This window comes from Eriocheir sinensis, chromosome 13, assembly GCF_024679095.1.
Source record: "Eriocheir sinensis breed Jianghai 21 chromosome 13, ASM2467909v1, whole genome shotgun sequence".
Classification (NCBI taxonomy): Eukaryota; Metazoa; Arthropoda; class Malacostraca; order Decapoda; family Varunidae; genus Eriocheir; species Eriocheir sinensis.
Genome location: NC_066521.1, coordinates 21,139,238 through 21,164,787, shown reverse-complemented (window position 1 = coordinate 21,164,787; position 25,550 = coordinate 21,139,238). Strand labels below are relative to the sequence as shown.

Genomic DNA, 25,550 nt, shown 5'->3' with positions numbered 1-25,550 from the left:
GTATCACTGCACGAGTTAAAAAGAAAACACAAAAAAATAACTATCAAAGGAAAGTCGGTTAGCGTTTATATTATTTCCCCCCCCGGTGTCGCTCTGTATGGCGCGCGGTGAATAGAAAAGTTGATGCAAAATTACCAACCCTATGTGAAAAAAAAGTCACTGTTATCACTGCACAAAAAAGTCCCCCAAAAAGCAAGTTAGAACGACCTTTTTCGTCTGTATGATTAACCAATATAGGAAAAAAATTGTTACTACGACTATCACCATCACCGCTACTACTTTTACTACTACTACTACTACTACTACTACTATTACCATCACCTCTCCTGCTTTTTCTACTACTACTACTAATGATAATAATAACACTAATACTAATCCCATAGCTTTACTGATACTTTCCATCACCCCCGTAGAAATAAAGTCAACGTGACATCCCCCTCCAGAAAAAAAAGGAATAAATAAAATAAAAAAGAGAAAAATAAAATAAAAAGATAAAAAGAACTATTAAAGAGGAGTAGGTTCAAGGCTACATATTCTTTTTTGGTCGGTGTCGGTCTGTATGGCGTGCGGTGCAAAATACTCGGCCGGGGCTGCTTTGCATATGCATGAGTCGGGGCATTTTTCATCGATAAATGATTCGACGGGAGTTTGTTAATCTAAACGAGACGGACACAAACAGCGCGGCAGAGCGATCCGGCCGACCCCTAAATCAGGTTTAAATAATTTCATTAATTTCCTTTGAAGTTCTGCATGACTTTTTTTTGATTTTTAGAGCGAGGCCTTTTAGTGCGTGGCGGTGATTAATTTTTTTTATGATGTCACGTCGGTTTTACTTCTATGGGGGTGATGGAAGGCATTAGTAAAGTTATGGTAGCAGTATTAGTGGTAGTAGTAGTAGTAGTAGTAGTAGTAGTAGAAGTAGAAGTAGTGGTGGTAGTAGTAGTAGTAGTAGTAGTAGTAGGAGGAGGAGGAGGAGCAGTAGTAGCAGTAGCAGCAGTAGTAGTAGTAGTAGCAGCTAATTTTACACTCCAAGATCAGGGATGTAGATTACTCTTCCAAACTTCAATATTCAGTGTAAAAAAAAAAACATCACAGGGCAGCTCGTGTGTTTTGCCGGGAGAGTGGCGGCGGCGCGGCGAGGGAAAAATAATCCCCCGAGATGTACTAACGCGATTAATTAATATGTTAACCCTTTAAAGGTGCGTTTCTTGTCACGTCTTCCTCCTCCTTCCTCTCCTTCTTCTGCCTTACCTTACCCTGCGTCGACGAGAAGGAGAGGAGAGACGAAGGAAAGGGGGAGGAGGGGGAGGATACAAATGGGAGAAGAAGGGAAAAGGGAAAAGGGAAAGAAGGGGAAGACTTGTAACTGGCTTTAATGAATGTGTATAAAAGGAGGGGAAAAAAACATTGATGAAAAATGACGCAGAGACATATCAAGGAACAGTGTGATAATAATAATAATAATAATAATAATAAAAATAGTAGAAGAAATAATAATAGTAATAATGATAATGACAACAAAAACATGGCTAATAACAAAAAGGTCAACAATCCTAATCATCATCATCATCATCATCACCATATAGAAACAACACACACATAACTAAAAACAAAAAAAGAAAAAGGTATCTGAGTCCTGCGTGCGTGTGTGTTTTAGGGATTACATTGACGTGCGGTGTAGTGGAGTGAGTGAGCGAGCGAGTAGTGGTGGTGGTGGTGGTGGTGGTGGTTCATGGACTCACAAAACACCTTCCACTTTAAACATGTCACGCTAATCCACCTCCACTTATCTCTCTCTCTCTCTCTCTCTCTCTCTCTCTCTCTCTCTCTCTCTCTCTCTCTCTCTCTCTCTTTTTCCCATTCTCCCCTTTACACACACACACACACACACACACACACACACACAGATAATGACATCGACCTATTAATCATTATCTCCGTCCTTTAATTACTCTCTCTCTCTCTCTCTCTCTCTCTCTCTCTCTCTCTCTCTCTCTCTCTCTCTCTCTCTCTCTCTCTCTCTCTCTCTCTCTCTCTCTCTCTCTCTCTCTCTCTCTCTCTCTCTCTCTCTCTCTCTCATCGTAAACTAGTCTATTTTAGGTTTTCCCGCCAAGTTTTTTTTTTCTATTAAGTTACTCGTAGTTCTTTTCCTTCCATATATGATTCTTTTTTTTTGAGGACTTTTTTTCTCTCCACCAGGTACCGAGCCGATGTCCACGCCGCCACAGTGAGATGCCGCGCCTCCAACCTACATGGCGTCGTTGTGTCCCCGCCCGTCACCCTTCAAGCAGGTCAGTCAGTCACGCCCCTGGTAATCAATGTCACCTGTTACTCTTTGTAATCGCTTTTTAGGCACTCACAGTTACCCGGCATCATATTCGGTTATTTATAGAGCAACTTTAGTCCTCAGTTCCTTCAGTTACGGTCAGCAATCATGTTTCACTCAATCATAGTCCCAAACAGTTCTTAAAAGTCATCCTTCAGCTAGTTGCAAGTCGTTTCTTTCGTTACTCTCACACACATGCCCCTGTTTATTTCTCATTTTGGTCTTGTTGATTTCTGATAACTTACTCTACTACCCCATTCTTCTACTACTCTACAATAACTTACTCCTCTTCTCCCTTCTCTTAATCCTCACAATTCCATAACGTTGTATATCACGGCTCTCAGACACTCAGTAAACCCAAACTCTCCTTCCCGCAACACACTTTGAAATACACTTCCTTCGTCCGCCCGTCAGCCGCACTCCTCCGTGATTTGTGTTCCTCCTTCCGTCCGTCGCCCAAGAAGTGTTTTCCCGCGTCCGTCTGTCAGGCTTCCCAGTAATTAATTTGTTTTCCTCCTCACGGTGGCCGGTAAACTGTTTTCTCCGTAGACTGAATTGTTTTCTCTTTTTGCTCCTGATTGTTTGATTGTTTTATTGGGCTGTTTATTTCGTGTTGGGTTTATTGTTATAGTTGTTTTGTTTTTTCCTCGTAAAGTTCATTGTTTTTTTACGTCATTGAGTGAATAGCCTCTTTTTTTTTCCTATAAGCTGTTTCCCACGAGTCACACCCAGCAGAAAAGAAGCTGTTTTTCATTTTCTCTCAACCTCTTCCTCCTCCTCCTCCCTTTCCCTGTTGTTGTTCCTGTCCTTTTCCTGTTCCTACTCGTCTTTGTCCTCCTCCTCCTCCTCCTCCTCCTCCTCCTCCTCCTCCTCCTCCTCGTGTATTATTCCTGCAAACTTGTGTAACCTTGGCCTTCATTTCCAAACTCCCTCAAAACCTGTGTATATTTTCCTCCCGACGGAGCAAAGTCCTTGACCCTTCCTTCCTCCCTTCCTCCCCCTCTTCTTTCTCTCCTTCCTGCTCTCCTTCATTCCTCGACTCTCCCTTCCCGCCTTGTGTCCTCTTTTTCCTTCCTCCTCCCTTCCTGCTTCCTTTCCTCCTTTCCTTCCTGTTCTCCTTCCCTTCATCCTCCTTCCCTTCCTCCTTTCCTTCATTCCTCGACTCTCCTCCTGCCTCGTCTCCTCCCTTCCTCCTCCTCCCCTTCTTCCTTCTTTCCTACCTCCTCTCCTCCTTCTTCTTCCTCCTTTCCTCGTGTCCTTTGAAAAATGAGTGAGTTTACCCTTTGCCTTTGAGACTCTGGAATTGGTTTAAAATCCTTTGCTCGGAAGTCACTTTGGCGTCTTCTTGATGGATATTTTATTAGTATTTTTTCCTTCCTGGAGTTTAGTGAGCGGAGGAGAGGGGGGGGGGGTTCTGTGTGTGTGTGTGGGGGGGGGTATTCTGTATGTGTGTGGAGGGAGGGGTGGTTGAACTGAAGAATAGTTTGCTAATTGAAGTTCTGGAAGGGAAAAGTTGACCTTGTTTCATTTCAATCCGCGTGTCGTGTTTAAGATAAAAATTAAGTAGTATGAAAAGGAATATCTAGGGTAATGTCTGCAAAACCTTTATATCCAGACGTCTTTCCTCATCTCGCTTTTCTCTCCTTTCTTCTTTCTATTTTTGCATTATTTTTTTCATTCCCTTGTCTCTCACATTTTCACCTTGCATTCCCCATTTCCCGTCCTTCAACTTCTACCTCTACCTTTTACAACCCTATCTGGCTCTTTTCTTCCTCTTTTCTGCCCTTCAGCCCCCAAATTCCCCTCTACCCCTCAATACCCATCCATCCATCTCTCTTTCACTCTTTGCCGCTCCATCTTTCCCTTACCGTCAGAATCTCATCCATCTCCAGCATCCTTTTTATCTCCTGCCACCCAGCCTCCTCCTTTTTTCATCCTATTTACACTCCCAATACCTTCTAGTCCTCCCTTTGCTCCTAGGACCTTTTGTGCGCACCTTTCACATCACCATAGACCCCTTACCTCCTCTACCCCATTCTTTACTCTATTCTTCCCTCCTCGCTTTGGTCCATACAAGAGACACAGCGAAGGGGAAAAGTTAACGAATAGCAATCGGTCGTATTTCCAATTAGATAAGTGCACGAGAGTAATGAAGACAATAGGGTAATCAAAACATTGTGATTAATTATGGAGAATCGATACGCCGGTAGCTACGGTCGATGGCTTGGCCGGCTGATGTACCTGTGATGCCAGAAGAGGAAGGAGAGATAGATGAAGGGAACGGCATGAAGGTTTAATGCTAAAGATGGCATTGGTGTGAATTGGTTGGAAGGAAAAGTGAAAGAGGGATGAAAGTAGATGAAGATGAGTGGGTATGAAGTGTAGAAGTAAAGGAAATATAGAAGTGAAGAAAATTAAGAAAATAGTTTGATGCTAAAGTTTATTGAGGACGGTGATGACTTTTATTTGAAGAATGGAACGTGCAATGTAAGGAAAGCAGTGTAGGAAAGTGTAGCCGGTAAAAAAGATAAAACTGTTATTGAGAAAAGGTGAAGAAAATGAAGTAGATTGAAAATATAGGTTGAAGCTAAAAATTATAAATAGCAGTGCTGAAACTTTAATTAAAATAAGGGAAAGCGGAATGAATTAAGTGAAGCAATGTGGGAAAATTTGTAGAAAGTTAAAACGAAAGTTAAATATATACAAAAACGATGTAATTGATAGCCACAAGGAAAAGATTTAATTGAAACGGCTACAAGATCGAGGCGCCTCCATGAATTATGTAAATGTTGCTGTAAGTTTGTGAGGAAGTTTTAATTGTCCACGAAAAAGAGAGAGAGAGAGAGAGAGAGAGAGAGAGAGAGAGAGAGAGAGAGAGAGAGAGAGAGAGAAGAGAAGAGAAGAGGGGAAGCGACAGAGAAAATGGAAGAGAGAAGGAGGGAAATCTACAGGGCAAGTACTTACAGTTAATGAAATCTGGCACGTTGTTTCCGTAGAGTTTTGCACCGACACAAAAGCATGTGAAGATAGATATTGATAGATAGGTAGATGCATAGATAAACAGAGAGAGAGAGAGAGAGAGAGAGAGAGAGAGAGAGAGAGAGAGAGAGAGAGAGAGAGAGAGAGAGAGAGAGAGAGAGAGAGAGAGCACCCGATAACAGTTTCCAATGAACAATACATATTTCAAGGTTTAATTCCGATAGGGAAGCTACCAGCCAATCAATGCTTCCCCTTAACACCAGGTGGGGAGGGGAAGGAGAGGGGAAGAGGAGGAGAGGTGGGGAAGGTTAGGAATGGGGAGGAGGAATGGAGCAAGGGGTGGTTGTTAGATTGGATAATGTGGAAGAGAGTGGGAATAAGGGGAAGGAGGGGAGGGGAAAGGGGAAGGTGGGGAATGGAGTGGAGGAAGAGGACAAGGATGGGTATATGTAGTAGCTATTGGAAGGAAAGTGGATGGGAGTGGAGCGGGAGGAGAGAGTGAAAGGGAAAGGAAGGGGAGGGATGGGAAATACAGGTAAGGGGTGGGGACAGTCGACAAAGATAGTTTTGGAGATATAGGAGCAAGTGATGGGGTATGGGAGGGAGTGGAAAGAGGAGGTGAGAGGGAAGGGAATCGAAGCCTGAGCACATCCACTCAACTCACCCAAGAGGCAGACAATCCACTCATCCAATCTCCTCGTCATCCACTCACCACTTCGTCAATCCCAGTACCTCAACACCTGACCCAGAAACACGTGTGCGACTTCTTTTCATTTCTGTTTCGTCTTTTTTTTTTAACTTGAGCTGCAAAGTTTAATGTAGAAAGCCTGTACCTCTTCTTTTATTCTTCGATTTCACAAAACTAATATATTATGACAGTGGAAGCTTTTTATCTTTTATTTTTAGGGTCATATTTCACAGGTTTCTTTACGCCAATATAATTCCTCGTTTTTTTTCTTAGATTTCTTTAACTAATCCCTTTTTTGAACTCAAGAAGCTTTTATTCCTTCTTGTAAGTATAATTTTCCACAAACCTCTTCTTTACGTCAATATATTTCCTGTTTTCTCAAGCTATTTTTAACTAACTCACTAATATTCAATTCACAATCAACAGTGTGTATATATTTTTCCTGTCTCTCTCTCTCTCTCTCTCTCTCTCTCTCTCTCTCTCTCTCTCTCTCTCTCTCTCTCTCTCTCTCTCTCTCTCTCTCTCTCTCTCCTTATTCAGTTTTCTCCGATAGCGATGAATGAAAGCGTTCTGATAAAAATATGATACAAATCCGCTTTATGAATTATTTATTTCGGCATTTAGTTGAATTCATCAGTTGTTAATTTGTTCGTCAATAGAAAGGGTTAACGAGTTACTCATTAATTAGCGGCGGCCATCCCATTTATTTTTAGGATGAATGATATTTTTAGCGGCGTCCGGTTGTAGGTCCGCAGAGATAGATAGATAGATAGATAGATAGATAGATAGATACACATATGGGTAGATATATAAATAGATAGAGACAAGATTAATAATAAGAAGAAAAGAAGATTGTGAAGAAGAAGAAGAACAGGAGAAAAGAACAAGAACAAAAACAAGAAGAAAAAGAAGAAAAGAACAAATAGGGAAGTAGTGGAAGAAGATAACTTAAGAAGACAAAATAGATGATGAATAGAAAGACGATGAAGAAGAGGAAAGGTGAAGAGGAGGAGAAGGCAGCGGAGGAGGAAGAAAAAGAGGAAGTGGAGGAGCAGATAAAGAGGAGAAGGAGGATTAGCAGGAAGAAAGAAGAAGGATAACATAGAGGAAGGGCAAATATAGGGCAGGATTAGGAGAGAGAAGAGAAGAAAGAGGAGGAAGAGGAAGAGGAAGAGGAGGAGGAAGATAAGGAGGAGGCGTTCACCTTGATTACAGAATAGGTAGAATATGAATGACCTTAAGACGCATACGACCTTACTTGTCTTGCATTTATTCAGTCACGCACACCTTTCACACGAAGAGGAGGCGGAGGAGGAGGAGGAGGAGGAGGAGGAGGAGGAGGAGGAGGATTATATGCTGTTGTCCGTGATACCAATTTTTATGGTTATGCAAACGAAAGATAACGACCAAAAAGAGAAGGAGAGAAAAGGAGGAGGAGGAAGGAGAAGAAGGAAGAGGAGGATGGAAATAAAGAGAACGAAGAGGAGGAGGGGGAAAGGAAGAGGACGGAAGAACAAACATGAAAACAAGGCAAAGAATGGAGAAAATGAAGAAAAATTGAAGACAAGAGACGACGGAGGAGGAGAGGAAAGACAATGAAGAGGAGGAGGAGGAGAAGGAGGAGGAGGAGAAGGAGGAGGAACGAAATAACAAAAAGAAAGACAGAGGCAGAATACAAGATAAAGAAAAACAAAACAACAAGAGAAACTGAGAAACAGAACCAGAAAGGACGAAAAAATAAAAAAAAATAACACAAAACAAACGAAGACGGACAGAGAGAGAGAGAGAGAGAGAGAGAGAGAGAGAGAGAGAGAGAGAGAGAGAGAGAGAGATATAAACACTGAGGAAAGTATTGTCACGTCTCAAAACACTCGACGCAAGTTTCAAGAGGTCAACGAAACGAGAAGAGAGAGAGAGAGAGAGAGAGAGACTGTGGGAATGTAAAGAATGAAAAATTTATCTGAGGCTTGCATGGGAATCCTCTAGGAATGAGTGGCTTAGGAAGGGAATTAGAGAGAGAGAGAGAGAGAGAGAGAGAGAGAACAACACTTATCCCTAATCCAATCTTCTTAACTTTCAACAATCGTGAATAACAAGAGGGAATGAGAAGAAGAAGAAGAAGAAGAAGAAGAAGAAGAAGAAAAAGAAAAAGAAGAAAAAGAAGAAGAAAAAGGAAAAATGCAATAGGAAGAAAGAAAAACAAGGAAATATCAAAAAAAAAAAGAAAACCGAGAATCAGAGGAAAAAAAATGAAACAAAGAAAACACAAATAGAAAGAGAGGAGAAAGAGTGAACCAGAAGAAGAAGAGAGAAAAACAAAGATAAAAACAATTGGAAGAAAGAGAAAACAAGGGAAATAGCAGGACATGAAAAACGAAAGAGAAAGAACGAATCAGAGAAACAAAAAAGAATAAGGAAAACATGAATAGAAAGAAAGAAAGGACGGAAAGAGTAACAGAAAGAATAGACAGCCAATGAATGTTCCTGTCAGCCTTCAGTAGACAAGCTTTTTCCCTCCTGTCCGCTTAGGGATCAAGACAACAGACAGACAGGCTTTCTCCTTTCTCTCTCTCTCTCTCTCTCTCTCTCTCTCTCTCTCTTCTTCTTCTTCTTCTTCTTCTTCTTCTTCTTCTTCTTCTTCTTTTGTTTCCTCCTTCGGTTCATTCGCCCTCACTCGCCTCCTCCTCCTCCTCCTCCTCCTCCTCCTCCTCTTCTTTTGTTCCCTGATCTCCTATATCTTTCTCCTCCATCTCCTTCGTCCTCTTATTTCAGTGTCTGGCTTTTCTGCATTTACCTCCTCCCTCCTTTATTCTTTTTCTTTCTTTTCTCTTCCTTTCATTTCTTTTCTTTCTCTTCTCTCTTGTTTAGTGTCGTCATCTACTTCTTTTTTCTTTTCTTTTTTTTCCTTTTAATGTTTCCTTCTATATTGTTTCCTGTCTTTTCCTTCCTTTTTCTCTCTTTTCCTTTCTTTTTCTCTCATTTTTTTCTTTTTTCCCTTCATTTTCTTTGCTCTTCTCTTCTTTCTTCCTCCTGTCGTTTCCTATTTTCTCCTTTGTCGTTTCATTGCTCTCTTTTTTCTTCTTTTCCTTTTCTTTCCTTTCTTTCCCTTCCTCTTTCTTCTCCTTTTTTCTCCTATCTCTTCATATCCTTCCCTCTTCTTCTTCCTTCGCCCTCCTGTCATTTCCTCTCCTCTCTCGTGTCGTATCAATACATTCTTTTTTTCTTTCTTTCTTGTTTATTTTTCTTCCTGCCCTCATTATTTCTTTCCTTCTTTATCTCATTTTGTCTTCGCCTTTGTTGTTTTCCCCTCATTACGCCTTCTTTTCCTCATCATATGTCTCCCTTTCTTCTTTCCTCTCCCTCCAAGTCCCTCCCTTTTCCCTTACCTGACTCCTTCCTTTCCTTTTTTCTTCCTTTCTTTACCTCTCTCTCAATTTTGTTATTTCTGCCATGGCAATCACATGTGTCCCATTCTCTTTCCCTCCCCCTCCTTTTGCCTCTCCTAACTCTCTCCATCGTCCCTCCTCCCCTTCTTTACCTCCTTCCTCTTCTCTTTCCTGCCTCCCTCCCTCTCAGTTTCCTCACTTTCCACACCTTTTCTCCCTTTCCATCTTGTTCCGCCCTTTCTGACTATCTCCTCCAACCATTCTCCCCTTCTTTACCTCCCTCCTCTTCTCTTCCTTGCCTCCCTCTCTCTCAGTTTTGTCACTCTCCACACCTTGTCTCCCTTTCCACCCTGTTCCGCCTTTCCTGACTATCTCCTCCAACCATTCTCCCCTTCTTTACCTCTCTTCCTCCTTTTCTCCTCCCTCCCTCCCTTCCCTCCACCTGCATCCCTCTCCTCGTGACCGTAAAATCAGATCCCTTTCTCATCTTTCTTGTTAGGAGAATTTTTCCCTTCCTCTCAACCTCAACAATAAAACAAGCATTTTCTTTCCTCGGTTTCCCTTTACGAGATAAAAGTTCTCTCTAGTCTTATTTTTTTCGTTCCGCTTAAGACCGACTTTCTCGTAATATAATTTGCCATCGAGACATTTTATATTTCCTTTGTGTCGGGAAGAATTTCGTCCTTTGAAAACACGCGCTCGTTGGATTTATTTTTACTCCTAAAGGATTTAATTTGGGCTTCTGGAGACAGTAACTTTTTTTTTTTCTGGACACTCCTTGAACATTATTTCCTTTATTTCCTTCCTTATCATTTCATGCAGATATATTTTTTGTTTCCATTCGGTGCTTTCCTGGACAGTCCTTATACATTATTTCCTCTATTTCCTCTTTTTTATAATTTCCTGCAGATATATTTTTAATCCCCTCTTGCAACAGTAATGATCTCTTCCGCGCCTTCGGGTAAACTATATAACGTTTTAATTTAGTCTTTTACCGAACAAACCTTGAAGTATTTTCTTTTCATATCCACGGAAGTCAATATTTTACTCGTGACAATAACCGTGATGGCTTTCTAATAATAACTCTTTATTACAATCATGTTTCTCCTCTATCTTTTACCACACAGATACATATACATAGTCCTACAGTCCTTCAATCCTTGCAAACAACTCCTTCCTTCACCATCACAATGCTACATCTCTCCCCCTTCACAAACCATGGAATCAGGTCCTTCCTTCAGACACCCACAACACTCCTTCAGTCCTTCATATCCTAAACATACAATCAGATCCTTCTTTCCCCGCCACAATGCTCCTCTTTCAGTCCTTCAGATCCTACCCATGCAATCAGATCCCTCCTTCACACCTACAGCACTCCTTCAGCCCATCAGGTCCTAATAGCTTCGTCTCCTTCCTTCAGTGGTGTGGCAGGACTTCTCGGTGTTGGCGGAGGGCGCGCGGGTGGTGGTGGGCGGCTCAGCGGTGCTCCGTTGCCGTGTGCCCTCCCACCTGTCCGCCCACGTCACGCCCATCGCCTGGGAGACGCCCACGCACACCATCTACCCGTCACTTGTCCCAGGTAAGTCGGCACACCTGTTGTATATCATCTAGGGTAGTCTCTTCTTTCAGGTGAGTTCGTCAATGTGTATATCAATTACCTGTCTCTTTAGTCAGGTAAGGGGGCATCTTATTTAACCCTTTTTTATGCAGTATGTCTGTTTCTGAGATTATGTTTTGGTTCCTATGCCTCTTTACTCTGCTCTTGTGGCCTTATGTCTGTTTCTTTTTCCATTTTTTAGTCTGTCCTTATCTTTCTGTGTCCTATTTTTTATGCCTTAATTAGACTATCCGCTTCTCATGCCTGTTCCCTATGCCCTTTATATCTCCCTTCCTCGTACTCCTTTTTTATGCCTTTTTAAACACAACCTCCCCTCCTCATGCCTCTTTACCCTCCAGCCCTGCCACGCATCCCGCCCACACCGGCTAAGCACACACATCAACCCTCTTCACATTCTTTATATTCACATACACCTTTTGTTTTCGCCCTCATATTTGGAACACCCTCTCGCTCACAAGCCTCGGCCCACCACCTGCTTAGTTCCCTCAGCCGTCACGTGTCACGCCTACATACCTGCCTGACGCCCACTCGTTTACCTGTCTAAGCGCCCAGGTAACCCATACACGTTGGCTTACTTTTCCACGCCACAAACAGGTAAACAGATTAGTGGAGTGAAAAGTTTTAGCGTACACAGCCGGAGACAAAGAGAGAGAATGAAGGTGTGTTAGATTCAGACACACACAGGTGACGGTAATTAAGGTGGAAAGGTTTGGTTAGGTTGGGTACGGTTAGGTGAGGTTAGGTTAGGTGTAATGTGTTAAGTATATAATTGCGCAGGTTAGATTAGGTTGGGTACGGTTAGGTTAGGTTAGGTTAGGTTAGGTGTAATGTGTTGAGTATATAAGTGCGTAGGTTAGATTAGGTTGGGTAGGGTTAGGTTAGGTTAGGTTAGGTGTAATGTGTTGAGTATATAAGTGCGCAGGTTAGATTAGGTTGGGTAGGGTTAGGTTAGGTTAGGTTAGGTGTAATGTGTTAAGTATATTATCTGTTCTCCAATCGAATTTGACCTCTCTTTTGGCCACTCAACTATACACTCTCTTTTAAGGGCAGAGAATAGCGGGCTTTTTTTCCCACTTTTTTTTTTTTTTGGGGGGGGGGCCTAAGCTGCTTCCCTTATTGTAAAAAAAGACACACACTCACGTTCTTTTATACCCGTACAATAGACTTAACTAATTTCACTCAGGTTTCAAGCACAGACTTATCACACGCCCACTCACCTACATGTTCACGTGTCTAGGTAACCACACACCTGTAACATAGATAGTTATTTAGTTAGTCTCCCAGACATACACCCACGTTCTCATATAAACGTGCAAGACATTTAACTTAATTTTACTCACGTTTCAAACACATGCCAAGACACACCCACGCACTTACATATTCACGTGTCCAGGTAACCACACACACCTGTAATCAAGCCACGCACTTAAGATTCCTACGTCTATAAGTGTTACCTTGTAGATGGAAATACTGCAGAGCGTGTTGGCAATGATAAGTGAAAATGAGTGTTGTTCAAGAGAAGTTATGTAAAGAGAAGGCGAGGATTGTGCAAGGATAACCAGGTGAAAGTGACAGGTGTATTATTGGTGAGAATTAGTGTGATAAAATTGTTTGGTGGGAGTGATTTTGACTGGTGAAAGTGATTCGTGAAAGTGAGTGGTGAATGCGACAGATAAAAGAGACTGGTGAAAGTGACTGGTGAAAACAACAAATGAGAATGACCTAGTGAAAGTGACTGGTGAAAATGCCAAGGAGAATGACCTAGTGAAAGTGACTGGGGAAAATGCCAAGGAGAATGACCTAGTGAAAGTGACTGGGGAAAATGACAAAGTTAAAGTGAATGATGAAAATGACAAAGGGGAATAACATCGTGAAAGTGACGGGTGAAAAGAACAAACGAGAGTAACAACTGAAAATGACTGGTGAAAATTGCGTTCTGAGAGTGACTGGTGAATGTGACATGGCGAGAATGACCAATGAGAACGAGCAATAAGAGAGAAAGACGTAAGGAAAATGACATGCTGAAAGTGACGCAATGAAAGTGACGTAGCGAAAGTGACGAATTCTATGACAGTAACTACCAACGAGAACCATGTCACAACGCCTCGGTCCCAGCGGCTGTAGGAATGAAAATTTGAACCAACAGCAAGGGACATCCACTCGTTGCTGCTGATTTCACTAACACAATGGCGAATTAATTTTCCGGCGCCAGCGAGCACGGGAGGAGGTGGATGGACAGGTGGGCAGGCAGGCAGGTGACAGACACTCAGTTATTGTCCTTTTTTTTACACTTTTTATGAACCGAGTCAAGAGTCGTAATGGACGTGTGCGTGGGGCGGGTGGGATGTGTGTGTGTGTGTGTGTGTGTGTGTGTGTGTGTGTGTGTGTGTGTGTGTGTGTGTGTGTGTGTGTGTGTGTGTGTGTGTGTGTGTGTGTGAGAGAGAGAGAGAGAGAGAGAGAGAGAGAGAGAGAGAGAGAGAGAGAGAGAGAGAGAGAGAGAGAGAGAGAGAGAGAGAGAGTGCAAACGAGCCGTGACCAACCAGACAAAGAGGAAGGAGGAGGAGGAGGAAGAAGAGGAAGAGGATAAGAAGGAGCGAGAGGAAACTGAATAGGAAGAGGAAGGGAGAGCAACAATGGATATAAGTGTTTCATAGTTGATAATAAACAACGCAGAGAAGAGAAGAGAAGGGAAGGAAGAAGCGGAGGGGAAAGAGGAAGATGAAGAGATGAGGAAGAGATGACCTTGAGATGTTTGTGTTTAGAATTTACCTTGAAAAGAGGAAGAAGAATAAGGAAGATAAGAGGAGCCATACGAAGAAGAACAAGAAGAACAAGAACAAGTGGAAGAAGAAGAGCAAGAACAAGAACTAGAACAAAAAAAAACATAGACAAGAACGTGAAGAAGAAGAAGAAAAAGAAGAAGACATGCGAAGAAGAACAAGAAGAATAAGAACAAGTGGAAGAAGGTGAAGAGCAAGAACAAAAACTCGAACAACAAAAACATAAACAAGAACGCGAAGAACAAGGAGAAAAGGAACAAAATCAAGAGCAAGAAGAAAAAGAAGAAAGGGAACGAAGAATAGCAACAAAAGGAGCGGAGGAGAAGATACAGACATAAACATTAATACCAAATAAACACACACAAAAAAAACACACACACACACACAAAAAAAAAAAACACAAACACCACAGAGAGCAAGCCAACCAAACAAAGCAAGCAACGAAGCAGGCACCCAGACAACCAAACAACCAACCAGACAACCAGCGAGCCAGCCAAGCAAGGAAGCGAGCGAGCCGGCAAGCGTTCCGTCCTTCATTGAATATGCAAATGAGTTTAATCCTTCAGGGCCGGGCTTCCGCGGCGCTGGCTTTGCCGGGCCCCGAGAAACTGTCGATTGTGTTACGCTGCGCCGTGTGATATTCACGATTTGTGTTACCAGGACGCGAGCACACAAAGATAGGCACGGGCGGAGGAACAAGCAGGCACACACACGCACACACACGCACACACACACGCATAAAACGAACACAGTCACATACACACACACACACACACACACACACACACACACACACACACACACACACACACACATAAAGTTAAACATAAAACGACACACACACACACACACACACACACACACACACACACACACACACACACACACACACACACACACACACACACACACACACACACACACACACACACACACACACACACACACACACACACACACACACACACACACATAAAGTTAAACATAAAACGACACACACACACACACACACACACACACACACACACACACACACACACACACATACACACACACGAGGATAGCAACACACCAGCATTCGAGAACAAAGACGCAGACGAGTAGGAGGACATGAAGACACAAAGGGGCAGAGGCAGATACAGACACAATCAAACGACCGCACAGAGAGAGAAACACACAGACGGATACACAGCCAGACACAGATAGACGGAGACAAAGAGAGAGAAACAGACATGCGTGGGGTAAGCAAAGATTGGCCTTATAATTCTGGGGACAGTGAGAGAGAGAGAGAGAGAGAGAGAGAGTTAGGATTTGATACATACAGACATACATTTGAAGGGAGCTAATGATTGTCATACATAGAGGAACATACGCAAACAGACAAACAGATAGACAGACAGGTAGAACGAAAGAACTGGCAAGTAAATAGACATACAGACTGACTTTATTACTTTCTGTTTGACTTTGAGATAGATAGATGGATATAAGATAGATAAATAGATAGATAGATAGTCAGTTGGTGGTTAGTTAATTAGTTAGTTTATTAGTGGTTAGGCTTTTAGTTAATAAGTTAATTAGTTAGTTGAATAAAAAAAAGATAGAGGGAGAAAGAAAGTTACAATTAATCGTGATATGAATGAGCCACAAAAATCTTGAACCTCATTATTTTCTGCACCTGACCTTCATAATCGATTCCTTTACTACTCAAATCTTTAGCTGAAAATTAATTAAACAGAGCAAAACTTACGTAAAAAAACAGCGTACACGTTTTGTTCATGTTTTGTTCACCATATTTTTGTTTTCCTCTTTCTTCATCTTGAAATCTTGAACCTCATTGTTTTTTGCATCTGACCTTCATAAACGATTCCTTTACTACTCAGATCTTTGGCTGAAAATGAATTAAGCAGAACAAAACTTAAATGGAAAAACAGCGTACACGTTTTATTCATGTTTTGTTCACCATATTTTTGTTTTCCTCTTTCTTCATCTTGAAATCTTGAACCTCATTGTTTTCTGCATCTGACCTTCACAAACGATTCCTTTACTACACAATTCTTAGGTGAAAATGAATTAAACAGAAACAAAAATTACTTAGAAAAAACAGCGTACACGTTTTGTTCATGTCTTGTTCATCTTATATTTGTTTTCCTCTTTCCTCACTGTTCTTAATTATCACGAAAAGGATAATTTGATTTTTTTTCTGGTTGTTTACTCTCTTGTCTCCTGCAGCATTAACCATCACTACTCTTATTTAATGGTTACGAGACATAAAATGGTGAGAAAAAGTATCATTCACATTTCTATTCTTTTCCTTCGTTCGTCATGTTCTTGTCAGCAGAGGTCAGTCGAGCTGCAAAAGAAGGAGAAATAAAATACACGAGGTCATTTTTTCCATAGTTCTCGTTTTTCATTCCTCGCTGGCGCTATCATTTACCTCAGCGTGTTAAATTATTATCATCACAAAAGAAGAAAACGAAAAGAAAACACCGCAGCTCATCTTTTTATTTCATCCTCGTCGGTCATTTTTTTCATAGTTATTGTTTTTCATTCCTCGTCGGCATAATCATTTACCTTCCCGTGTTAAATTATTATCATCACAAAAGAAGAAAAAACGAAAAGAAAACACCGCAGCTCTTTTTTTTTATTTCATCCTCGTCGGTCTTTCCCTTTTTTTTAACCCGCGTTTGTTCTCTAACTTTTCCGGCGCGTGTTAATTGATTCCTAATGAACACTTAACGTTTTTCCGCCGCTGTTCACCCGAAATTTATACGTATTTTTAGTTTTTCATCTTTTCTTTCAGTGGAGTTTAGTTTTTTTTATAAATAGAGAATATTCGACACTCCATCAGTAATATTCTAGTTTTGTTTTTATTTTATTTTTATCTTTATTTCAGTGTAGACAGTCTTGGAGCTAGGGAGGGAAGGAAAAGGAGGAAGAGAGGATGACAGCGGGAAACAAGAGTAGAATGAATTGGGCAGTGTTAGGAGAAAGGAGAGAGGAGTAGAGGGAATAAATGAGAAGGAAGGAGAGACAGAGAGACAGAGAGACAGAAGAAATTGATTGGTCAGTTAGGAGAAAGGAGGAAAGAGAGAAGAGTGAGTGAGACGGAGTGAGAAATAGTGGATAGCAACAATCTCTGGTTTTGTGTGTGGCCTCGATAAAGGGCTGACAGACTCCAAATGCAATGAATAAAACAATAGGGAAAGGAAATCAAATTCTTCTTAGCATTTTTTTCCCTTGAACGATCTTTTTTACGAACCTCCACTGCGCAAAAGAACGAAAAAAAAGCTAATTACTGCTTTTCGTTCTCTTCGCTCAATTAGTGTTGTCTCTAAGGCGAATTCACGCAAGAAAACAACATTGAATTAAGACCAGGAAATGCTTCAACTAAAACTATTATCCTAACTATTACTATCTTTATAAATCCTTATCTTCTACTATTCTTACTATTATTATCCTTACCATCCTTATCTAGTTGGATGGAAGAAAGTTAGTCACAAGGGTAGAAGATGACTGTGACTGACTGACTGGCGGAGGTGATGTATCTGGTACCCTACACAAAAAGTCATCATTCGCTCATACGCAATCAATCAATCGGTCAATCAGTCATATTCAATCACACACGAAAGCCTTCAAACTCCCTTCAACATACCCCTGGTGGCGGTGTCTCTAGGGGCGCTGTGCTTCACCTCTCGCCGCGTCGCTGCATGTGAGGCGAAGGAAGGGGGGTTAGCGGGTGGGGTGGGGTGGGGGGGGGGGGGCTACAAGAGCCTTTGGAAGCGTCGCCGTCGTCCGTTTCAATAAGTGAGACGACGGCCAACTTTTAGCGGCGTCGTTAAAGGGTAACCCGTGTAGGACAGGACGCGCTGGGTAGTTCAGGTCATGCCAGGCTGTTAGTTCTGCCGCTATTCTGCCTCCCTCTCTCTTTATCTCTTTCCACCCCTTTTTCCTTCTCTGCCTTTCTATCCTAGCTTCCTCTCCTTCTTCTTTCCCTTACCTCCATCCCTGTTTCCCCCTTCTGTGTTTTCCAGTCTTCTCTTTCCTTCCTTCTTCCTTCTATACCTTTCTGTCCTAGCTTCCTCTCCTTCCTCTTTCATTTACCTCCTTTCTTATCTCTCTCCTCTGTGTTTCTTCTGTCTTTTCTCTCTTATCGCCCTTTCTTTTGTTTTTCCCTACCTTGCTTTTTTTCTGCCTCCTTCCCTTACGTCTGTTCCTGTCTCTCCCTCTCTCTCCTTCTCCCTTCTCTCTCTATTTTCATTCTCTCGCCATCTCTTTCCTTTTTTCCTTCCTTCCTTCATATCCTAGCTTTCTTTCCTACTTCCTTTTCTTTATCTCCTCTGTTATTTTTCTTATCTATTCTTCCTTCTCCCTTCTTTCTCTTTTTCTTTTCCAACTTCCCTTCTTTTTCCCTTATCCTGTCTCTCTCTCTCTCTACGTCCTGTTTTCTCTCCGGTTTTTTTTTCTCTCTCTCTTTTCCCCCTTTCTGTTTTTCCTCTATCTCTTCCTCTCCCCTCCTACACCTGTTTCGTCTATCTCCCTCTCGTTCAGCTATTTCTCTCTACCTCACACCCTCTGCCTGATTTATTTCCTGCATTCCTCCTCCCCCTCCCGTCCCTTCCCTTCCTCCAACCCCTCCTCTCCTCCCTTTCTCCATCGTCCATCTATCTCCCCTGGTTGTTCTTCCATTTCTATCTTTCCTCTGGCTATTCCTCCCTTCCTCTTTCCCTCCCTCCTCCCTCTCACGGTCTCTTCTCTCCTCTCTCTTCTCCTCTTTCCTCTCTCCCGAGCCTGCCAGCCGAGAGAATTAGTGCCTGAAATCTACTGGTTCAGCTTCGAAATTTGCTTTAAAGTCTGAATTCTGGTGCTGCTGTCCTCCTCCTCCTCCTCCTCCTCCTCCTCTCTCCCTACCTCCCGTCCCTTAGTATCCTCCTCCTCTTCCACTTCCCTCTCCCTCCTCCTCCACCAGTCTCTCGCTGATGAAATTTCACCTGTTTGTGTAATGCAGTTGCCCCCTCCTCCACCTCCTCCTCCACACCGCTCCACTCCATTCCTTCCTTCCTCTTCCTCGTCCTTCCTGTTGCATACTGGCCGTGACTTTAAGGGCTTTGTCTCGCTGCCGTCACCGTCTGTGTGTGTTCCCCCTTCACCGCCGCCGTCACCGTCTGTGTGTGTTCCCCCTTCACCGCCGCCGTCACCGTCTCCTACATGAATAGCAACTGTGACCTCTTTTGTTATTTGGGGATTTGATATTGAGGATGTTGCTATGCCATTCCATTTTTTCTTCAGTTTCAGCTTTTTCAACCCTCACCACTGTCGGGTCAATGGATAATGTGATGGATTTGAGCACTGAGGTCACGCGTAGCTATAGTGTAGGGTTTTTATACCATAAGGTGCTGGCTATCATGTGTTTCAAGATACCCTAAACTTAACCTAACCTAACGTAACAAAACACCGAACAATTACTTTAGGTCTTTACTGAGAAAGTTCATAGATACTTCCTTACTAATGAGACTTTCTATACAATAAAGTGAGGTCATTCTTTGTTGATTTATACAATAAGGTGCTGGCTATCATGTGTTTCAAGATACCCTAAACCAAATCTAACCTAACTTAACAAAACACCAAACAACTACTGTAGGTCTAGACTCAGAAAAATCATATTTGCTTCCCTGCTGACTGAGTGAGGTCATTCTTCGTCATGTTGTGCCATAAGCTGTCGCCTACGAGTATTATGTGCTTGAAGACACCCTAAACTTAACCTAACTTCTTCAAACCTATTCAAAACTATTTAACTTATTAAACCTATTAAAACCTATTAAAAAGTTACCACACGTCTTGACTAAGAAAAGTCATCTATTCCTCCTTACTAAATGAGACTTTCTATACAATAGTGTGAAGGCTTTCTTTGTTAATATATGCTATAAGTGTCTGGATATCATGTGTTTGAAATTTCCTTAAACTCAACCATACCAATTGGTAATTCTATTTTTTTCATTTGAAATATAAGATAAGAAATGTAACAACACACATGCATCGAAACACTCCCCACAGATGCGACACTCTTGAACAATTTGTTCCGTAGAAGTGGCACCGTTCCATGGGATGTGTTCCTCTGCACGGTGAATTTAGTCAGCTGGCGAGCCGTTCCTCTCAGTGTGTTTGTGGTGCTTCTTGGCACTCCTCAGTCATTGCTATCATCAATCAACGACAGTTACTGTTCAGAAATGCACCCGGAATGTACGTCAACTGTACGTCGCTGAACATTTGAGTTTGATCACGACGCTGTGTACTCGCCCGGTGCTCACATAACTCAGCCATCACTCGGCTTGGCGCCTCCCTTGACACGACTTCTGCTGCGGGAGCTGGTGCCTGGATTTGTCCGTCCCTCGTGGAAATACCTTGTTTCGTATCGGGTCGAGACGTGGCTGCTGGAGTTTTGCTGGCGGTGCTGTGAGTGGCGGCTGTTGGCGTAGTTGTGTGCAGCATTCTGGCCACTGTTGTGCTGGAAGGAGTCGTTGCTCCGCTGTGCCGGCCTCCCGAGGTGCCGAGGTGCGCCTCGCAGCGAGTTAGAGGCGGATCTAACGGGCTGCTGGTGAAGCCTCGGGGTAAAGCTTGGAGACTGAGTGGCTTGGAGCGGCGCGGCGTATCTGAAGTAGTCGTGGCCTCGGTACAGCTCACGTTCCTTGACGGGGGCGCGGTGGTTACCAAGGTTGAAGCGCACATGTTTTGAACAGGTGGTGGACCGTGGCATCTTTTCTTTCTTAAGGATACCTTTAGGAGACTTCCCTTCAACAGTGGTATCCATCGGTGTAGAGGCTGCTTCTCTAACTGTTTGCTCCTGTAATGTGTCATGTTTGTTTACTGCGTCATTTACTGGCTTCACTGTTCTTTCCTTCACCTCTGGCAGCTCAGAACGAATGCTGGAGAGAGGGAAGCCATACTTGAAGTAATCGTAACCGCAGTACAGCTCACGATCCTTCACGAAAGTGTTCAAGTTCTGGAAGTCAAAGCGCAGACACTTATGAGCCGTGCTGGCCGTCTTTCCTTTCTTGAGGATCCCTGCGAGATGTTGTGGCTCTGCGTTTGTGTTGTCGGAATCTGTTGCTTTCTCTGTTACTGTTTGCTGAGGCTCTGGCAGCTTGCTTACTGCTTCCTTTGCTGGCTTTTTCTGTGGCTTCACTGTTTTTTCTTTTAGCTCTTGCAGCTCAGAACGAATCATGGAGAGAGGGAAGCCATATTTGAAGTAATCGTAGCCACAGTACAGCTCACGATCCTTAACGAAAGTGTTCAGGTTTTGGAAGTTGAACCTGACAACTTTCTCGGCGGGGTTTGGAGGTGCATCCTTCTTTTTGAAGCAGCTCTTGAGGGGCGTCTTTTGTGGTGGCTCGGTAACGGCCACACTAGCAACCTCTCGCTCCTGCTCGAAGGAGAGTTCCTCCTTCACCCCCTCGTCTGGCTGAGCGTCCCCAGCAGTGTCTTGATCCTCGGAGGAGAGTTCCTCCTTCACCCCCTCGTCTGGCTGAGCGTCCCCAGCAGTGTCTTGATCCTCGGAGGAGAGTTCCTCCTTCACCCCCTCGTCTGGCTGAGCGTCCCCAGCAGTGTCTTGATCCTCGGAGGAGAGTTCCTCCTTCACCCCCTCGTCTGGCTGAGCGTCCCCAGCAGTGTCTTGATGCTCGGAGGGGAGCTCCTCGCATACCTCCTTTATCTTTTCTCTCTTCACCATGAACAGAGTAATTATCAGGGTTTCAACCCTCTTGCCACGGCTCTCCTTGGGCGTCCAGTCTTTTTCAGCGACTGTTGTTTCGTCCACTGGCGTGCTCACCCTTTCCCTCTTCACCATGTGGATAATGATGGTGAGAGTTGGAGGCCTCTTGCAATTGTCCTCCATTTCTCCTTTCCCCACTACCCCATCAGCATCCTGGGTGTCGGAGGGAAGTTCCTCCTCCACCACAGAAGGCTGAGCTGCGTTCTGGAGGCAGACCAGGGCCTGGGACCCTTGTCCCTGTTCCCCTGCGTCGTCCTCGGCACCCACGTTTTTGATTTCCTCGACGGTGGAGTCGAGGTCCTCGGGGGGGCTGTGGCGTGCCCGCCTGGCGAAGAGCCAGTCGAAGCACCCACAGCAGGTAACCTTCTTCATTTTTTTTGGCTGAGTCATTTTAATGTTAATGAACACTGTTAGCAAGAACGTGCAGGCTGTCAACGTTGTGCTCTTCTGGGATGGTTTATCCACGTCGTTTCTGGCAAGGTTCCATCGACCACTGGCTGTTTTCATCACCTCCACCTCTGTCATCTTCACCTCCACTTGTGTTGTTTCCACTGCATCGTCCACCTCCACCACATCGCTTCCACCACCACCACTACATCCATTTCTACCTCTAATCCATCTCACCAACTACCACTACCACCACCACCACCAAAAGACCACCAAAGAGAGTGAGAGAGAAAAACGGAGAGAGAAAATAGGATGTAGAGAGAGAGAGAGAGAGAGAGAGAGAGAGAGAGAGAGAGAGAGAGAGAGAGAGAGAGAGAGAGAGAGAGAGAGAGAGAGAGAGAGAGGATAAGGGACAAAGAGGAACAGGACAGGAAAGGAAAAAGAGAAACAAGAGAGAAGGACGCAGGAGAACAGAGAATAAAAAGAAACAGAAAAGGAGATAAAGGAAGGGAGCTAGATAATACAACTACTACCACCATTGCTGTCACTTCCATAACAACCTTCCCTACCACCATTGTGTCCACCACCACCACCGCCACCACCACCCCAACGCCAGTCACCAGTCAACTCCATCCTCCTCTTGTCGCCATCAATTCGTCGCCTAACAGAGAAGTAATAGGCGCTTCGTAGCACCTCCTCAGTAATTCAATTAATCCCGTAATGGAACATAATAGTCGGTATAATTGACTGAGGTGGAGGAGGAGGAGGAGGAGGAGGAAGGTATTGTGGAAGCGACTAGGGGGATGGTAGGAAGAGGATGAGAATGGAAGGGAGACAGGTGGAAATTGATTGGTGTATTAGAAGGGAGGAGAGGAATGGAAGAGGAAGAAGATGAAGATGGAGAGGAAAAGGGGAGAGGAAGGTATTGTGGAAGCGAACAGGGAGATGGAAGGAAGAGAACGAGAGTTAAAGGGAGACAGGTGGAAATTGATTGGTCTGTTAGAAGATAGAAAAGGGAAATAGAGGGAGGATGAGGGGAAGGGAGAGAGAGAAACAAGGACAAAATTGATTGGGCAGTGTTAAGAGAAAAAAGGAGAGAGGAGTAGATGAAATAAATGAGAAGGAAGGAGATAGAGAAAGACAGAGAGACAAAAGAAACTGATTGGTGAGTTAGGAGAAAGAAGGAGAGAGAGAGAAGAATGAGTGAGTGAGACGGAGTGAGAGATAGAGGTAGAGAAGAAGAGAGGGAGAGAGAGATAGAGAAACAGGGAAACATTGATTGAGGTGTGAGGAGAAGACAGGATCAAGTAATGGGTTCTGGCAGGGGTGTGTAAGATGTGTTAGTGTAGAAGGGAATAGTGTAGAGGAATAGGGGAAGGGATGAACATTAGGTAATTGGGATGATAGGAAAAGAGAGTGAAGGGAAGGGGATGTGGCAGGGATGTGTTAGGGATGGAAGGGAAGGATGGAGGGGTGTAAGGGAAGGGGGAAGCGTTAGGATATTGGGGTGATGGGAGTTGAGTGTGATGGAAGTGGATTGGGGAAAAAGGAAGCGTGTATGAATGTGAAGAGGGAAGGTAAGTGAGGTTGCAATGGTATGACCTCTCTCTCCCTCTCTCCCTCTCTCTCTCTCTTTCACTCTGTCTTATGTCCTTCCTCTCGCCTCTTTTTCTTCTCCTTCACACTCCATATTTCTCTGTCTTCTCTTCCTCTTTACTCCCTTTCTGATCCTCTCCACTTCTTCTAATCCTCTCTTCTCTTTCTCTTCCTTTTTATTTCCCTCGCCTCTTTTTTTTTCTTTCCCTCAAACTCTCTCTTTCACACCTCTCCTCTCTCTCTCTCCCTCTTTCCTCTCCTCTTTATTTCCTTTCTAATCGTCTCAACATTCTCTCTCCTCTTACTCTTCCTTTTTTTTATTTCCATCCTTTTCTTCCACCTTCCTCTTGCTCCTCATCTTCTCTCTCCTCTTCCTTTTCTTTTTTATCTACCTCCTTTCTTTTCACTTTCGTCATGCTCATCTTTCCTTCTCTCTCCCCTTTCTTTTCATCTTTATCTCCCTTATCTTTCCTCCCCCTCCTTCGTCCACACCTTCCTTCTCTCTCCTCCTCCTCTTTAGCTTCCTCTCCTTTCCTTCCATCTTCTTCATCCTCGCCTTACCTTCTCTCTCCTTCTCTTTACCTCCCTTCCCTTTCTCTCCACCTCCTTCTTGTGCGCCTAACCTTTTCAGACCCTCACTTCCTCTTTCCCTCCCCTCCTTCCCTCCCTTCCCTCCACGCCCCTTTCTCTCCGCCTGTCAAAAGGAGAGGCGCCTTGCACTGTCCCACGTCAGTTGAGTTAAAATATTGAAGAGAGAGAGAGAGAGAGAGAGAGAGAGAGAGAGAGAGAGAGAGAGAGAGAGAGAGAGAGAGAGAGAGAGAGAGAGAGAGAGAGAGAGAGAGAGAGAGAGAGAGAGAGAGAGAGAGAGAGAGAGAGAGAGAGAGAGAAAGGACGAAAAGAAAAAAAAGAGAGTCATCAGGGGAATTTGACCGAGAAATTGAAACTAGTGACGGTGAACGGACTTGGTTGCAGAAGTTTCAAGGTTGTGGTTGAGGTGGTGGTGGTGGTGGTGGTGGACGAAGATATAATTGTGGTGGTAAATGCTGAGATAGTGATGATCTAGAGGTGATGGTGATGAAGAAGGGTGATGATGATGATAGTGGTGATGGTGGTGATGGTACTGGCAGTCCTTATCTTCCTCCTCCATCACCTTCATAATCTTGTATAGTGAAGGTGATGGTGGTGATGGTGGTGGTGAACGGAGGTAGTGATGGTGATGGAGGTGATGTTGGTAGTATTGTTGGTGGTGATAATGGTGATGGTGGTGATGGTGGTGGTGAACGGAGGTAGTGATAGTGATGGAGGTGATGTTGGTAGTATTGATGATGGTGGTGATGGTGGTGATGATGGTGTTGGTACTCACCCTCACCATCTTCCTCCCCCATCACATTCCTCGATATTGTGATCAAATTATGGAGAACGCCTCGTCTCCTGTCACCCATCACCCCTCCGTCACCCCTCAATCACCCCTTCATCACCCCTCCATCACCCCTTCGTCAGAGCTGCGTCCCTTTGAGCCTCAGACGCGCGTGGTGCTGCGTCAACAGGAGGAGGAGGAGGAGGTGAAGGAGGAGGAGGAGAAGGAGGAGAAGGATTAGGCGTCTGCTGTGAGGATTCGGGAGGAAGATAATGCGCTTGTTTGGCTTAGGCGCTGCTGGGCAAGGCGTGTGTGTGTGTGTGTGGGGGGGGGGGGGGAGTAGGGGGCGTCTGTGTCTGTGTCTGTATGTAAGGGGGATGGCTAGGACTGTGGGGAGGGGGGGGGGGGGAGAAGTGTTTGTGTGTGTGCGGGGAGTGTGGGGAGGGGATTGGGGTGTCTTTGTGTATGTGGGGTGGGGGGGGGAGGGGGAGGTAAGGGCCTGAAACTTGTTACTTGTTGAAATTCAGTAACATACACATATATACAGCCAGGGTAGAAGTCCGCATAGTTTCATACATCTCCTTTCATACCTTAATGCATATCTCCTTTTATAGACCCACTCACATACAGCCATCCATCCTCACATACACCCACTCTCATGCACATAC

General features: G+C 43.9%; 1 protein-coding gene across 7 annotated transcripts in view; it reads left to right on the top strand.

Annotated features, from left to right (window-relative positions):
- The window catches only part of LOC126998180 (cell adhesion molecule Dscam2-like), a 240,236-nt gene that overhangs the window by 94,912 nt on the left and 119,774 nt on the right, over nt 1–25,550 (top strand). For all 7 annotated transcript variants that reach the window (XM_050859625.1, XM_050859626.1, XM_050859624.1 and 4 more), the window contains exons 3-4: nt 2,200–2,291; nt 10,800–10,958. In XM_050859625.1, coding sequence (XP_050715582.1) covers nt 2,200–2,291; nt 10,800–10,958 — 251 coding nt within the window. The remainder of the gene's footprint in view (nt 1–2,199; nt 2,292–10,799; nt 10,959–25,550) is intronic.